Here is a 17,861-nt window from a genome sequence, read left to right as displayed (position 1 = left end):
GCGATATCTCGAGACAATGATGCCTTCTTTAGGTTTGAGATGGTCCTGAATCAGAACACACAATTCCTCATAGGTCTTTTTCATTGGACGTGCAGGAGAGAGCAGATTCTTTAGGAGGCCGTAGATTTTTGGACCATAAACCGTGAGGAAAACTGCTCTGTGCCTAACTGCATCAGCGTCTTCATCGATCTTGTTGCCCACAAAGTACTGGTCGAGGCAATCTGTAAAATCCTCCCAGTCTTCTCCCTCCACGATTCCAACGGTGCTCATTTTTTTGTTGTGTGTGTGAAAGTTCGTATTGTGCCTCGTCACCAAATGTTGCGTATGCAATAACTCAACAGGCTTAGTACCGTGAACTCAATCAGATGCAACCTGACTCTACTTTATTAGCTCTCAAAAGGTGAGGATTAAACATGGAGGCTTTCTTTATATATGTGTGTGTCTGTGGCCCAATGACCTCCGACGGTCGCTCTCCCTGGTGGCAGGTAAACCCAGGCATACATACATTACAGGTGATCTCACCTGAACAATGTCAAAAGACTGTGTGGTAAAAGCACTTCATGGGATACATGGAAGTTTCTATAGCTACTGTGTTCCATTGCAACTATTACCACCTGCACTTCATTTTTGTTGTGGTCCTATAAACTGGTAAGCTGTGATGGTCAGCATTGCTTGCTGTATGGCAAAACTGTCTCACAGTCAGATCTGTCCCCAGACAATACTAACTAAAATGCTTGCAATGTCACTACAGCCCGATATCTTTGTACAATAGCTGTTTAACTAGAGTAAACTTCCTTCCTAGCAAGGAACTCACTTTACTCTCAGATACTGCACCAATTATCTTAGCTCCACCGCATCCTCCTCTTGAGCAAGCAAGGTGTGGAAGGCAATAGTCCTTTTCAGAGCATTCTAGAGGTTATTGAAGAGGAAGTTGAAAATTAGGCGATTGTTGGAGATGAAGGGGAGGGGGCGGTGTCCAGCTAAGTTTAAAAAAAAAGGAATGGTTGGAATGTCAAGTGGTTTTGGAGGGCAGAGAGACAATGTCAGAGGAAAGGGAAGATATCAGAGCTTTGGTCCAAAGAGGTATGGCCAGAATTTTCCCATCACAAAAATGGATGAGTTTGAAATGTCGTGGCAGTAAAATTGTAAAAAATGTGAATCCCAACCTGATCCTGTCTCTAACCCGCCCATTTCTGGTTTTGACGGTGGCAGGACATGGGGTGGGCACAGTCAACCTGCTGCCAGGGGCGTTACCTCAATATAAATATTGTAATGAGGCTAGAAGCCTCTATTTTTACCCTAAATTTTGTTTTTAAATAGATTATGTACAGTTTTTACACAATTCATGAAACCAGGTAGTGAAACAGAGGCGGGGACTACTGCATCCAGGAGGCAAGTGGCTTAATACCTATCTCCTAGATGCAAGGTCCCTAACTAACCCACCTCCCGCGATCGGAGACCCCCACCCCCCGCCATGAGGCCTTGAATCATATTCCCAGGCCTCTGATCCTCACCATGAGGCCTCACCCCCAACAATGATGGAGGTCGGCCATGATCCTCCAGTGCCCAACCCTGATCCTCTGGCCCCCTACCCCAATCCCTGGCCTACCCACCCCAGTGATCCCCGATCCATTCCCGCAATTCTCGACCACCCTCCATGATCCCCGCTTGCCCGACCTCCCCATCACCGACCATCGGACCCCAATTGCTTGCCAATCCTGCAAACACCCCCTCCCCCCCGATCCTCTCTCCCTTCTATCGATCACCAACCCCCACCTCCTAATTGCCAACCCCCCTGCCAACCTCCTCTCTCGATCGCTGATCCCCGCCCCCCCCCACCTCCCGATTGTGGACGTCACTCCTGATCAACGACCCTCCCCCCAAAACGCTGACCCCGACCCCCATCCCACGATCCCTCCTCTGGACGAGAAACCGAGGCCTCACATTCAAATTAGGTCCTGCCAGTAAATTTGGCAGGGCCTGCTGGAAACCCGGATCCCGCCCTCCTCAGAAGCCCCTTGCCCCCAACCCACCTCCCCAAACAGAATTCTGGCCATAAAGTTCAAAGATTCAGAACTTGTCAGCCTTGGCTCAGTGTTGCACTCTCATCTCTGAGTCAGAAGGTTGTGGGTTCAAGTTCCATTTCGGAGACCTGAGCACATAATCCTGGCTGACACTTCAGTGCTGTACTGAGGGAGCAGTGCACGGTTGGAGGTGCTGTCTTTTGCACTAGACATTAAATTGGCATAAAAGATCCTTAAGCACTATTCGAAGAAGAGAATGGAGTTCTCCCTGGTGTTCTGGCCCTCACTCAACATCATTAAAACAGATTATCTGGCCAATTATCTCATTGCTGTTTGTGGGTCTTTGCTGTGTACAAGTTGGCCATCATGTTTTCTATATTACAACAATGATTACACTTCAAAAAGATAATTAATTGGCTGTAAAGCGCTCGGGACAACCTGAGGTCATGAAAGGTGCTATATAAATGCAAGTTCTTTCACTGTCTTATACCCTATTTTACTGTGATATTTCTTATTTTGTCATAATTAACATCAGTTTACCACGGAATCACTGTGAAATGTACCCTGTGAACATTTTACCTCTTCCTGGAAGCTTGGCCGCTTTAGATGCAGCAGGTACTTGATACTGTAGAATTCCAGCTCCAGCAGCCTGTCCCCCTGTAACAAACAGGCAGAATATAAGTTAGTCATTATTAAGGAGTCACAAGCCCTATTTTCAGGTTGCAATTGTGAAGGCAATTTTGGGGACAACTTAGTATTAATCAAATTTTAGTTACCATCTGCTGATAATGTGCAGCATTGCATCTCATTGCTTCATAAAATCAGGTTCAACATATAGTAACCCAACTTTGCCTCTCTGCCTCCTCCATTGATTAAAAGCCTGATCCTGCACTTTCCTGCTGTCTAATATTAAAACCAAGTCGACCAAACATTCCCCCTAGTTTATTGTAGCAAAACTGAATTGATCATCTTCAGCTCTAGCCAATATTTTGGTTCCCTTGGTCTTGAATAAATCAATCTCTTTACCTGACACCTTAAACTGTCAGCAGATGCACATCTTCAACATACGTGTGAACCCAGAGGCGACCTTCCTTTCCCCCGCCGCCCCCATCTTCTGTTCCATTACCAAGACCACTTTCTCCTATCTCTGAAATGTTGGTGTCTCTACCTTTACCTCTCATCCACCATTATCAAAACTCTAGTCCATTCCTTTCTAACCTAAAAGGTTGGGGGCTAGACTTTCCACTTCACATCGCCCATCTATGGCCCAAAACGGACCTCTATCGCCCATTGAGCAAAAAATGGAAACTAGGCCCAAAATATCGGCGGAAAAATAGGCCTCCAAGTTTCCACTTTGATCGCTGAGATGATCGCCCAAATGATCGCCCACAGAAGGCCCATCCCAAGTTTCAGCACTTAGCATGCACTTCGCTGGGCCGATGCAAGACCCAAAAGAGTGCTCAAAAAGAGTTGCTTTTTCAGGGCCTTCGAGAGGGAAATGGGCACTACGGACGCAATTTTTAGCCTCTGAGGAAGGGTGGAGAATTGTTGAGAGTTATTTAGAGAGTAAAATTGATGCAAATTGTACTCAGAAATTTGGGATAGGGAATATAAATAGGTATTATCACCTTTTTTATGCATATATTGGAATTATTTATTAAATAGCTTTTACATAGTGAAGTTATTCAATGATATTCCGTGGGGAAACAGAACAAATCTGCATGATTCAAAAGTTGTAGAATTTTTTTTTTAAATAAACAAAGAATTAATGAACAACACCCTCCCTCCAACCCCCTACACCAATCCACCCTTCCCTCAAAATCCCCAAAACGTTACAAGAAGAAGAAATGAACATTTTACAGAACAAGTGGCCATTTAAGTAATGATAACAAGTGACCATTTCAGTCACGCCAACAAGTGACCATTTCAGTCACGCCAACAAGTGACCATTTCAGTCATGCCAACAAGTGACCATTTCAGTCACGCCAACAAGTGACCATTTCAGTCACACCAACAAGTGACCATTTCAGTCACGCCAACAAGTGACCATTTCAGTCACGCCAACAAGTGACCATTTCAGAAAGAATGGAAAGGGAACAGTTAAGTAATGAGAACAAGTGAACATTTAACTTTATGTTGGGTTGCGTAAAATTTAGTTGTTATGTTTAAATGTAACCCAATAACATTGCAGATTCTAATTACTATTTAGATCATTAAATATATAAATATAAATTTCAACTACTCTTGCAGCTGCCAGTAGGCTGTTCCACTGTTTGCGGCACTGGTCCGGTGTGTACGTTTCATTGGAGGCCGATGTGACGACGTCGGCTATTTCGGACCAATTCCTGCGATATGCACGGGGTGGAGGTTTCCTCTGCCCACCCCATGTCAGATCCTCCCACCTGGAGCTGACAGAATTTACGAGGGCCTCATTTGCCTCTTCGCTGAAGGGTTTGGCCCTTCTCTTTCCTGCACCTCCCTCCATTCTTTAAATCTATCTGTAATTTGGATAAGACTTTCTGACCTGCTTCCTTTCTCCTCTCTTTCTCTCTCCGAGACCCACCCAGAGCTTCTGAGCATGTGTGAAGACCCTTGACCTCTCAAAACGTGGGAAGAAGCATCAACCTGAAAAAAAAATCAACCTGCACATGCACAGTAATGCGTTGCTAGGGAAGCTGTTTTTTTCATTCACTTACGTTTTCTTTGGGCGATCAGGAGATCGCCGAGAAATGACATCGCCGGGCTAAGGCCGAGTGGAAAATCTCAAAAAAAAAAATGGGCCTTGAGCCGGTGATCAGCACGGGCGATAGGTCCTGCATCGCTGGAACAAGGCCCATTTTTTTCGGTCTCGCCCTGGATTTCTCTAATGCACCTAACCGATACACATTAAGACTTCATAAATTAAAACTCATTCAAATTGCCACAGCTCTCATCCTCATGTGTACAAAGTTCTGCATTTCGATCACCCCTTTATCTCCATGCTCCACTGGCTTCCTGTGCCTGAGTGAATTTATTTCTACATCCTTGTCCTGGCTTGTAAATGTCTCTTATGGCCTTGCTGAGCCTACCTATTGCGATCTCCTCCAGTTTTACAGCATACATGCATCCACCACTCCACTGAAACAAGGTTCTGCCTTTTTATCAACTCCACCATATGCTCCTGTACTCTATATTTTCCTTTACAGATCCGGTCACCTCCTTCCCTATGTAAGACTGTCATGGATTAGTTGGATTTTAGACTATTTGTTTCCTATCCTTAATGATATAATCATCAGTAATGGAATTATAATTGTGTGCAAGACTTAAATATAAAAAAAGTCTGTAATCATCAACTGTATGCAATGATAACCTGACATATGATATGCAACACTTCTGCTTTTAATTAAAATCTGTGAGCAAGTTGTAAACAGACAGCCTGGGGTAAGAGAGGATTCCTATAGCCGAAAAGGGAGGTGGTGGGTGAAAGTTGGATATTAGCCAACAGTAAGGATAAGGCATACCGTGCAGCTAGCCTGGCATATAAATTGGCCAGGAAAAGCAGCAAACCTGATGACTGGGAGAAATTTAGAATTCAGCAGAGGATGACAAAGCCTTTAATTAGGAGGGGGGGGGGGGTATAGAGTATGATAGGAAGCTTGCCGGGAACATAAAAACTGACTGCAAAAGCTTCTATAGATATGTGAAGAGAAAAAGATTAGTGAAGACTAATGTAGGTCCCTTGCAGTCAGATTCAAGTGAATTGATCTTTTGTGTTAATGTGCCGTAAACCAGTTCTCTCCTGGAATTTTGTTTAGAATTGTAGGCAAACCTTACCATTAATGTCAATGCACAAAATAACTACACCTCAATGCAGTTCGACTGTGCGGTAGCCCTGCCGCACAAAGGAATATCACACCGCTCCCATTTCATTGTCATTGCGGAATTGGGTGGGGACAGAGTCGTCTCTTGCTGCAGGGTTTTTCAATTCGGGTATATTCTCCCCCTTTTGATTATTTCAATCAAGATGCACCTTTATTTTCCCCTCCATGTCTGCCCTCCCACTGTTCCTTTAGTATGGGTATTCCTCCTGTCGACGCTCCTCTGGCAGATTTCCATCTCGTGTATTCCTTCCACTAACTCTGGAGTATGTACTTTACATGTCGCAACCTTAGTGAATCGTGCATCTTTCTTGGCCCGGGATTTCTTCAAACAGCGTCAGTCAAGCTGGCGCCACAACAACAAAATCACAAAATAACCAAATTGGCTAACAGCTGCATTGGCGGCTCGCGAGTGACAGTTGGTGGCTCGCGAGTGACGGTTGGCGGGTTCGCGATTAGTAGTTCCAGTGACGGGTTGCCACTGTAATCCGATCAATTCCTTCAGATATTTGATGGTAAGTCTCTAGCATAGTCCTTATAAGTTTTATTGTTTCGTTACTGTCTGTACTCCGAGATTAGTGAAAAGAGTTAACACGGTGTACTGCTTCCTAGATCTCAGCACTTTTCATCAGGTGGACTTAATTTGTTTTTTGTTGCAGTTTTTAAGAAGTGCTTGGTTTCTAATGACCGTGGTAGATTAGGTCTCTGGTCCCCACCACAAACTCCGGTTCCTGACCATCGTTTCCATCTGTAGCTACTGTCTGAAGCTCAGCCATCCATACGCAACATTAGTGTTGCGTTTGACTCGGAGATGAGTTTCTGACCACATATTTTCACCTCCTGAACAATTGCCCCATTCCATCCATGTCTCAGCTCCATCAGCTGCCCAAACCATCATCCATGCCTTTATTACCTCTAAACTTGATCATTCCAAGGCACTCCTGGCTGGCCTTCCATTTCTAACCTCTGCAAACTGGAGGTCATCCAAACACTCGGCTGCCCCTGTCTTAACTCTCCCAAGTCCGGTTCGCCCATCACCCCTGTGCTCACTGACCGACATTGGCTCCCGGTTAAGCAACACCTAGATTTCAAAATTCTCATCCATGGTCAAATTCCTCCATGGCCTCACCCCTCCCTCTCTGTAATCTTCTCCAGCCCCATGATCCTTTAAACTAAATAGGGGTGGGAGATCTAATGAGCAGAAACTTAAAAAGTCAGAGAAAGGAGAAGGCAAAAGTGCAGGGTGGCAATTTGAGTAATGATAACCAGAGAGTGACAGGAAGGGGCAGAGCGTATACACATAAGAGTGCATCAGAAAGAGGGGTCAGAGTAGGGAAAAATAGTACAAAGACAAAATTAAAATCTCTATATCTGAACGCACACAACATTCGTAACACGATAAATGAGTTGATGGCACAAATAGAAATAAATGGGTATGATCTGATAGCCATTACAGACATGGTTGCAAGGTTTCCAAGGCTGGGAACTGAATATTCAAGGGTATTTGCCATTTTGTAAGAATAGGCAGAAAGGAAAAGGTCATGGGGTAGCTCTGTTAATAAGGAATGAGATCAGTGCAGCAGTGAGAAATGATACTGGCTCAGAAGATCAAGATGTAGAATCAGTTTGGGTGGAGATAAGAAATAAGGGAAAGAAGTCACTAGTGGAAGTGCTTTACAGGCCCCCAAACAGCAGCCACACTGTAGGTCAGAGTATTACTCAAGAAATAATAGAGGCTTGTAAGAAAGGTACGGCAATAATCATGGGCGATTTTAATCTTCATATTGATTGGATAAATCAAATTGGCAAAGGTAGCCTTGAGGAAGAGTTCATAGAGTGTATGCGGGATGGTTTCATGGAATAATACATTGTGGAACCAACCACGGAGCAGACTATTTTACATCTGGTAATGTGTAACGAGTCTTAATTAATTAATGATCTCCTAGCAAAGGATCCACTTAGGAAGAGTGATCATAGCATGGTAGAATTTCAAATTCAGTTTGAGAGTGAGAAAACTAGGTCTCAAACTAGTGTCCTGAACTTAAATAAAGGCAATTACAAAAGGTATGAAGGCAGAGTTGGTTAAAGTGGACTGGGAAAATAGATTAAAAGGTAAGACTAGAAAAGCAGTGGCAAACATTAAGGAGATATTTCATAACTCTCAGCAAAGATACATTTCAGTGAGATAGAAAGACTCTGAGAAAAATGAACCATCCGTGGCTAGCTAAGGAAGTAAAGGATGGTATCAAATTGAAAACAAAAGGTATACAATTTTGTGAAGAATAGTGGAAGGCCAGAGGATTGGGAAATTTTTAGAAACCAGCAAAGGATGACTTAAAAAAAAATGATAAAGGGAGAGAAGATAGCTTATGAGAGAGTAAACTAACAAGAAATATAAAAAGACAGCAAGAGCTTCTATAGGTATATAAAAAAGGAAGATAGTAGCAAACTAAATGTTGGTCCCTTAGAGGATGAGACTGGGGAATTAATAATGGGACACAGAGAAATGACAGAGACTTTGAACAAATATTTTGTATCGGTCTTCACGGTGGAAGACAGTAAAAGCATCCTAATAATTGATAATCAAGGGGCTATTGGGAGGGGGGGAACTTAAAACAATCACTATCACTAGAGGAAAAAGTACTAGACAAACTAATGGAACTAAAGGTGGACAAGTCCCCTGGACCCGATGGCCTGCATGCTAGGGTCTTAAAAGAAATGGCTACAGAGGTAGTGGATGCATTGATTGTAATCTACCAACATTCCCTGGATTCTAGAGGTCCCAGCAGACTGAAAAACCACAAATGTAACACCCCTATTTAAGAAAGGAGGGAGACAGAAAGCAGGAAACTATAGACCAGTTAGCCTAACATCTGTCATTGGGAAAATGCTGGAGGCCATCATTAAAGTAGCAGCAGGACATTTAGAAAATCGTAATGCAGTCAAGCAGAGTCAGCATGGTTTTATAAAAAAGGGAAATCATGTTTGACAAATTTGCTGGAGTTCTTTGAGGATGTAATGAGCAGGGTGGATAAAGGGGAACCAGTAGATGTCATATATTTGGATTTCCAGAAAGTATTCGATAAGGTGCCACATAAAAGGTTACTGCTTAAGATAAAAAGCTCATGGGGTTGGGGGTATTATTAGTGTGGATAGAGGATTGGCTAACTAACAGAAAACAGAGAGTTGGGAAACTGTAACTAGTGGGGTTCCACAGGGCTCAGTGTTGGGGCCTCAATTATTTACAATTTCTCTAAATGACTTGGATGAAGGGACCGTGTGTAATGTAGCCAAATTTGCTGATGATACAAAGATAGGTGGAAAAGCAAGTTGTGAGGAGGACACAAAGAATCTGCAAAGAGATATAGATAGGCTAAGTGAGCGGGCAGACATTTGGCAGATGGAGTATAATGTGGGAAACTGGGAGGTTATCAATTTTGGTAGGAAAAATAAAAAAGCAAATTATTTTTTAAATGGGGAGATTACAAAATGCTGCAGTACAGAGGGAACTGGGGATCCTTGTACATGAAACACAAACAGGTAGCATGCAGGTACAGCAAGTAATTAGGAAGGCAAATGGAATGTTGGCCTTTATTGTAAGGGGGATGGTGTATGAAAGTAGGGAAGTCTTGCTACAACTGAACTGGAGTACTGCGTACAGTTTTGGTCTCCTTATTTAAGGAGGGATATACTTGCATTGGAGGCAGTTCAGAGAATGTTGACCAGATTGATTCCTGAGATGAAGGGCTTGTCATATGAAGAAAGGTTGAGCAGGTTGGGATTATAATCTTTGGAGTTTAGAAGACACAGAGGTGATCTTATTGAAACATAAGATTCTGAGGGGGCTCGACACAGAGAAGATGTTTCCCTCATGGGGGAATCTAGAACTAGGGGGCATAGTTTCAGAAAAAGGGTTCGCTTCTTTAAAACTGAAATGAGGAAGAATTTCTTCTTAGAGGGTCATGAATCTTTGGAACTCTCTGCCCCAGAAAGCTGGATCATTGAATGTATTTAAGGTGGAAAGAAACAGATTTTTGAACGATAAGGGAGGTAAGGTTTATGGGAAGCGGGCGGGGAAGTGGAGTTGAGGCCAGGATCAGATCAGCCATGATCGTATTGAATGGTGGAGCAGGCTCGAAGGACCAAATGGTCTACTCCTCCTATTTCTTATGACCCGATGAGATCTTGGTGTTTCTCTAATTCTGCCCAATTTTAATTGGTCAACCATTGGTGGTCGTGCCTTCAGCTGCCTAGGCCCCAAACTCTGGAATTCCCTCCCTAAACCTCTCCACCTCACTTTCCTTTTTAAGAAGCTCCTTAAAGTCTACCTCCATGACCAAGCATTTGGTCATTTGCCCTAATATCTCCTTCTGTGAGAGAGTGTCAAAAATGTTTTTGTTGATATCACTATTAAGAGCTTTGGGGTGGCATGTTTTGCCATGTTAAATGTGCCATATAAATGTTTGTTATATAAAGTGCCAATTTCAAGCATTTTTCAGTTCCTGCATAAAATGATTAATCAATTTTTAAAGATTTCTTACTGTTACCCATTCAGCAAAATGAAGGAAGAAATAAATTGCATTTTTATAGCAGCTTGCATATAATCTTTGGTGATGTTGATTGAGGGATAAATGTTGGCAAGGACACGAAGAACTTCCTGCTCTTCCTTGAATAGTGCTCTGGGATTTTTTATTGGTTATTGGTCCTTGGCTTCATATCTTATCTAAAATACAGATCCTCCACCAATTCCCTAAATACTGCACCGAAGAGTCACCCTAAATTATGTTTTCAAAATCCTGGAGTGAGGTCAAAACCTTATAACTCAGAAATTAGTGAAACCAACGGAGCCAAATCAATACTAGAGAGTGAGTGTGTGCTAGATTGTGATCATAATTGCAAACCTACAACTTCCCATAGCTGGTTGGGAACCTCAAGAAACCTACTACTATCACCAACACTTTATAAAAAACGCATTACAGTATGGATGATGTTGGGAAACATGTTCATATCCCAACTTCCCCATGTGGCAATATTGGAAGTCAGCAACCAGCAGCAGCTGCACTCCCACACTGCAAAATAGCGGCCCAGATTTTGTTGTCACAATAATGGTGAGACTAATGGCACGCGCCGTTACACAAGTGTAAATAGTATAGCAACTTCAGGCAAGGGGTTGTCCAGTTGTGCCGCTCTGCTATTAGCTTCGTGAAAACAGCATTTTGCCGTGTGCCTCACCATTCAAATGCATCGAATGACATGATGTTATTGTACTTGCAAGGAGATAAATAAACAGTTGCTGGCCCTGTTTACTTAGGTCCCAATTACCCTGTTTCCCTCAAAGTGCCGTTATCAGCTCACATTTTCAGCAGCTTGACACGCAAACATTTTTAAACCCTAAAAGTGCAGGACAAGTCTATCTGGCATCCTATTGCAGCAAAATCTGTGCCAATGTGTGCAACCCCAAGGTGAAGGGGGACAATCTTATAATTAGAGAGGGGAATTGGATAGTGTACATCTGGTCTTTGGTGAAGGGTGTCAGATGTACTGTAGTATGAATTGGTCAAACTACTTTTTAGCACGAGTTTGCAGCATTTATCAATTCCAGTGCTTGTTTTTATAGACATAGAAACATAGAAAATAGGTGCAGGAGTAGGCCATTCGGCCCTTCTAGCCTGCACCGCCATTCAATGAGTTCATGGCTGAACATTCAACTTCAGTACCCCATTCCTGCTTTCTCGCCATACCCCTTGATCCCCCTAGCAGTAAGGACCTCATCTAACTCCTTTTTGAATATATTTAGTGAATTGGCCTCAACAACTTTCTGTGGTAGAGAATTCCACAGGTTCACCACTCTCTGGGTGAAGAAGTTCCTCCGCATCTCGGTCCTAAATGGCTTACCCCTTATCCTTAGACTGTGACCCCTGGTTCTGGACTTCCCCAACATTGGGAACATTCTTCCTGCATCTAACCTGTCTAACCCCGTCAGAATTTTATATGTTTCTATGAGGTCCCCTCTCATTCTTCTGAACTCCAGTGAATACAAGCCCAGTTGATCCAGTCTTTCTTGATAGGTCAGTCCCGCCATCCCGGGAATCAGTCTGGTGAACCTTCGCTGCACTCCCTCAATAGCAAGAATGTCCTTCCTCAGGTTAGGAGACCAAAACTGTACACAATACTCCAGGTGTGGCCTCACCAATGCCCTGTACAACTGTAGCAACACCTCCCTGCCCCTGTACTCAAATCCCCTTGCTATGAAGGCCAACATGCCATTTGCTTTCTTAACCGCCTGCTGCACCTGCATGCCAACCTTCAATGACTGATGTACCATGACACCCAGGTCTCTTTGCACCTCCCCTTTTCCTAATCTGTCACCATTCAGATAATAGTCTGTCTCTCTGTTTTTACCACCAAAGTGGATAACCTCACATTTATCCACATTATACTTCATCTGCCATGCATTTGCCCACTCACCTAACCTATCCAAGTCGCTCTGCAGCCTCACAGCATCCTCCTCGCAGCTCACACTGCCACCCAACTTAGTGTCATCCGCAAATTTGGAGATACTACATTTAATCCCCTCATCTAAATCATTAATGTACAGTGTAAACAGCTGGGGCCCCAGCACAGAACCTTGCGGTACCCCACTAGTCACTGCCTGCCATTCTGAAAAGTACCCATTTACTCCTACTCTTTGCTTCCTGTCTGACAACCAGTTCTCAATCCATGTCAGCACACTACCCCCAATCCCATGTGCTCTAACTTTGCACATCAATCTCTTCCATTAGATAAACTTAGGATCAGCTGCTCTAAATCAAAAGGTAATTCTTATGATTATGTAGAGGGTCTACTTGGTAAAATGATCTATGCAAAGTATAAATATTGTCCAGCATTATTCCAGCCCCGTGATGTCAATCAGATATGTTGGCAGAGAAATTTGATTACAGGATTTTGGATTTGATATAGACTGATTCAACAACAACAGCAACTTGCACTTGTATAGCACTTAGCAGGAAGATGTCGGAGTACTTTACATAGACGAGAAACGGGGTAGAGATGCTACTAAACATAGGAAGCAAGAAAAATAGATCGGCTAGGATAGTGAGCCATAGGCATGGTCAGAGGGGAGAGTTTTGAGGATAGAGGAAAATGGGAAAGAGTTTGCCAGGCACAGGGAAGTAGGTAGAGAATTTCAGAGGTTTGGAATGTAGTCACTGAATGAGAGGTCGGTATTTATGATGTGGAAGAAGGGAGGGGCAAGAAGATTGGTGTTAGAATAGCAGAAGGGATATGTGCAGGAATGTAAGGGAGGAAAGGTGGAAAAAGCCATGGAGAGATTTGAAAACAAAGCTAAGAATTATTAAATGGACATGCCAGGGCACAGGAGGCCAGTGGAGCTTAGAAAGGACAGAAATGATGGAATCTATTGTGGATGATCTGTTGAACCTTGTAGTGGGTTGAGACAGGGAGACCAACTAAGAGGGCATTAGAGAATTCAAGGCTTGAGGTGATGAAATTGACTGGAGTTTTGGTGTGGAAGGGGAGAGAAGATCCAGAATGTGAATTGTTCATTCAGAACAATCTGGGAGAATTGCACATAGCTGCAACTGTAATCGATTGTGAAAGAGTGGAGTTGCTTAGTGTGCAATTATAGTCCAGTCTTTTCAACTTTGAGCATAGCCCTCAAATCTATTCACATTCCTAGAACACAGGCACATTTATATTAGTCAGTTGTCCTGAACAAACCACAATAAGCATCAATGTCTATAAGCATAAAGTGATTACATAATTTCTTGCAGAAAATAAATGTTAGAAAATATTCACACAATAAATGTCTGCAATCTTGCAATCTCACCATCACCACTTTTATTTCTGTCACCATCACTGCCAAAATGACAAATTACTGACCAAATTCAAGGTGGCTTTGAATACATGGAAAAGATAACTTAAAGATAATGTTATAATTGAAAATCATGGGGAACATTACCACGATTTCCTCAGATAGACTCATGTCAAGTAAGGAACCTGGCTAGGAGTGCACATTCATAAATGTGGGCCTAATGTGTCAAAAAAGACCAAATACTGTATAGTTAATCTCACTCAGAAGCCTACTTCAAAAATCCCCCTTCCCTCTCCCCCAGGACAACAGACACCTTTCCTTTCGCTTTGTCTGCATCTTTCAACAGACTTCAAGGGACTTTGACAGAAAACCCGAGAAGCTGTAACACAGGGTTCCCAATGAGAATGCCATTATGTATGCCGTAGTTACAGGAAGAGGAAGAGATACTTTGAGACTTCAAGTGTATTCATCAGCAATGGAGAATGGGACTTTTCCAGAATACTTTGTCCTCAGGGTCTCTTCCAGTGCATAAGGCAGGAGATGTGCACAAGATTCAGCAGAGAAGCTGCTAAAGAGCTTTTCATTCTGCTGTAATCTTGCCTCCTATTACATTCAAAATTCCAGCCCAGTTTCATCACAAGGACCACATTGGCAACGACCCTTAAATAAGGGTCCTACATGTGACTGCTAGAGCATACACCAGTTTCATTCATCACGTAACTGGTGCCCTGTTTGCCAGAGAGGTCCAGTTTATCTATTTTGATATAGGTTAATGAGAGGGCAATAGAGTGGCTGGCTTCCCAAAGGCAATAATGGGACAATTGATCATTCAAACACCAAATGGAAACCCTCAATTAATAACAGGACTGAATTCTATTTGCCCATTTTGTAACCACCAGCACCACATCCTTCATGTCAATCCGCATTTTTCTGGTAGTACACTGTGTCAGCTCTCGGCAACACTCATGGGAAAGTCTCAGGGTGGCTCCTAGATGATTAGGGCTACCCATTGCAAGATGTCATAAGCCAAGGAAGCAGAGTACTACCGCAGCAGGAAAGAAACGCTATAAAAACATGCATCCCACCACTCGCATTCGAATTGAGCAGACAAATGGAATGTTGAAGGGCCAGTTCAGAGCCTTAATTAGTATAAGGAGCTGGTAGAATGTCTGCATCGCTGTTTGCAGAATAATGGTTGCATATTATGTGCTGCACAGTTTTGCTCTGCTTCCCCCTTGTGCCTATGCTCTTGTCCTCTAGCCTACTCATCTGCTGCTTGTAAGTGCTACATGAGGGTTTGAGGTGTGAAAGATGAACAGATAACACCACTCCCCTAGAATTAGACTTTTGGGATTGAGGTGGCTTCCTGTTAGAATCCTGGAATTGATGTGCTTGGCTGTGTCTCTGGGCCTCCTCATCATGCCTCCCAACTACCACATGTGAAAGCATCTGAGGGAACCAGCTGGATCACTGGCATGTGGTGCAAGCCTGAGAGAAAGCAACTTTTTGCCATCTCACTGGTACAGTGCCCTGGTTCTGACAGCCCACAATCATCAATAGGGTGACTTAATGTTTGCACTGAGATCTTGGAAATAGCGAGAGTGGTGTTCCAAATATCTTGGAAACTGTTCTATTTACACCTATCTACACAATCTGCCAAGGCCTGAAGGTCAGTGGTATCTCCATATTGGAGGGGACAGATTCACATGTTCCTGGAGCGGACATATAAATGAAAAGCCTTCCCTGATGGTGCCACAGGACTTGGTAGTAGACTCCATAGTGGACCCCCAAGCAGCTGCTGCACATCCCGTCAGAGACTCCTTTAATCTCACACAGTTCATAATTCCACCACAATGAGGTATAAATGTGGCTGACCCAAAGATACCCACTTGGAGCTATGGCCTAATGAAGTTCATTCTGCTACATTGCGACAAATGCTTTGAACATCTATCATCTTCAGTGCTAAATTCCTTCAAAAAATATATTTAACAATAAACTTTTAAGAAGTGTATGAGCTTTATTGGGCATTACAGAATTTGCTTCAATGGTTTTAGCTGCATTTTGCTCGAGGTGATGCATCCCGTCATTTTCCCTCTAATGGTTTGTTTGTGGCATGTTCGGTCACTGCTGCCCCACTTCTGGATCAGATGATTCTGCTTTAGATACCATTCAGATGACAAACTCTTAAAACTTACATTGTAGTCATGGCTTATTGGAAAAAGGAACTCGAGCTGTCCTGACATTTCCTCCATTTAAGAATACAGAATAAATTCTATGGAATGTTCACATTATGTAAGAATTTAGCAATCTGACTTTTCTGAAAGGCTTGGATCTGTAAAACAGCAAATAGCAAAGCAATTTCCATTTGGAGCAATAAAATGGACTATGATTATTCACTGTTTCCTTGCAAGGCTATATGGAAACGGTAAATGGTACAATCCAGATAGTCTCCAACTGCTATTTATTTTGGCAGTGGATCCATACATGACAGCATTGTGGTGAAGTGCTGACAGGGATTGATACAAGAAGCTCTAGCATCAGCATACCATAAAGAAATACTTGGTCAACAGTGCCTAATTTTAAATATTGCTGATAGTTTTGCCAAAGTTTTTATCATTACCATTGCTACTAAAGATTAGGAATGGTGCACCTGTAAGACGCTTCAGAGATAATGCCACACCATATTTTGAGATTGATAGAGGAAATTTAAAGGCTTGGTTGATGCCAACATTATTACAAACGCATTATTACAATCCTCTCTTTTTACCAGAAAATGTTTTCAAGCTTTGATGAATACTGTGAATGACAGAAGACTTAGCAGAGTGATATCATTGAGCCTACATTGAGGCTTTTAATAGAAATCTTGTAAACTTAACTAGTTCTGTCACATACTATTCTATCCCAGTAAGAGGGAACTATTTTCATTTAACCTGCTTGTTTGCTTGCCTTGGTTTCATTTACAATTGCCAATGAAAATATTCTAAAACAAATATTTTAATATCAGTTAACAAATGATTAACTTTTTAGTACTGTAATTGTAAATCAAATATTGACATCAGTCCAAGCTTCAATATTTTATTGCACAAAGCAAGCTATCCCATTTGAGAACAGCATTTGTACTTTTGTAACACTGAATAAAACTTGTGACAAGGTGAACAGAAGGATCGGTGAGGCGGAAGGAAAAATAAGGATTTTGTTCTGGCTATTATCAAAGCAGTTAAAATCATAGAATCCTAGAATGATACTACACAGAAGGAGACCATTCGGCCCATCTGGCCTGTGCTTGCTCTTTGAAATAGCTGTCCAATTAATCCCATTCCCCTGCTCTTTCCCCATAGCCCTTTAATTTCTTTTCCCTTCAAGTATTTATCCAGTTCTCTTTTGAACGTTACTATTGAACGTGCTTCCACAACCTTTGCATTTCCAATCACAACTCGCGGTGTAAAAAAGTTTCCTAAATTTTGCCTATAGTTCTTTTGCCAAATACCTTAAAGCGGTGTCCTCTGGTTACTGACATTTCTGCCAATGAAAACAGTTTCTCTTATTTACTCTGCTATCAAAACCATTCATTATTTTGAACATCACTATCAAATCTCCGCTGAATCTTCTTTGCTCTAAAGATAATAACCCCAGCTTCTCCACATAACTGAAGACCTTCATCCCTGGTACCTTTCCTAGTAAATCCATTTTGCACCCTCTCCAAGGCCTTGATATCCATCCTAAAGTGTGGTACCCAGAATTGAACACTATTTCAGCTGAGGCCTAACCAGTGAGTTTAGCATAACTTTCTTGCTTTTGTACTCCAGTCAAGGATCACATAGGCTTGTTAAAAAATATAAGCAGCCCGCCCTACATTTGCCATCTTCAAAGATTTGTGTTCGTACACCCCCCCCACCAAGTCTCTCTCTTCCTGCACCCCTTTTAAAACCATACTATTTAGTTTATATTGCCTCTCCTCATTCTTCCTACCAAAATGTATAATTTTGCACTATTTTGCATTAAATTTCATCAGCTATCTGTCCATTTTAAAAGCCTGTTTACGTCTTTCTGAAGTCTGTTCCTATCCTCATTGTTTACTACATTTCCTAGTTTCATATCATCTGCAAATTTGAAATTATGACCTATATACCCGCTTTCTGGTCATTA

General features: G+C 42.4%; 1 protein-coding gene across 4 annotated transcripts in view; it reads right to left on the bottom strand.

Moving 5' to 3' along the window:
• Positions 1–17,861, bottom strand: part of LOC139226469 (elastin-like) — a 435,956-nt gene that overhangs the window by 365,838 nt on the left and 52,257 nt on the right. For all 4 annotated transcript variants that reach the window (XM_070857261.1, XM_070857262.1, XM_070857263.1 and 1 more), the window contains exon 3: positions 2,604–2,681. In XM_070857261.1, the coding sequence (XP_070713362.1) occupies positions 2,604–2,681 (78 nt within the window). The remainder of the gene's footprint in view (positions 1–2,603; positions 2,682–17,861) is intronic.

Source organism: Pristiophorus japonicus, chromosome 16, assembly GCF_044704955.1.
Source record: "Pristiophorus japonicus isolate sPriJap1 chromosome 16, sPriJap1.hap1, whole genome shotgun sequence".
NCBI lineage: Eukaryota > Metazoa > Chordata > Chondrichthyes > Pristiophoridae > Pristiophorus > Pristiophorus japonicus.
This window is presented reverse-complemented; position numbering and strand designations above follow the sequence as displayed.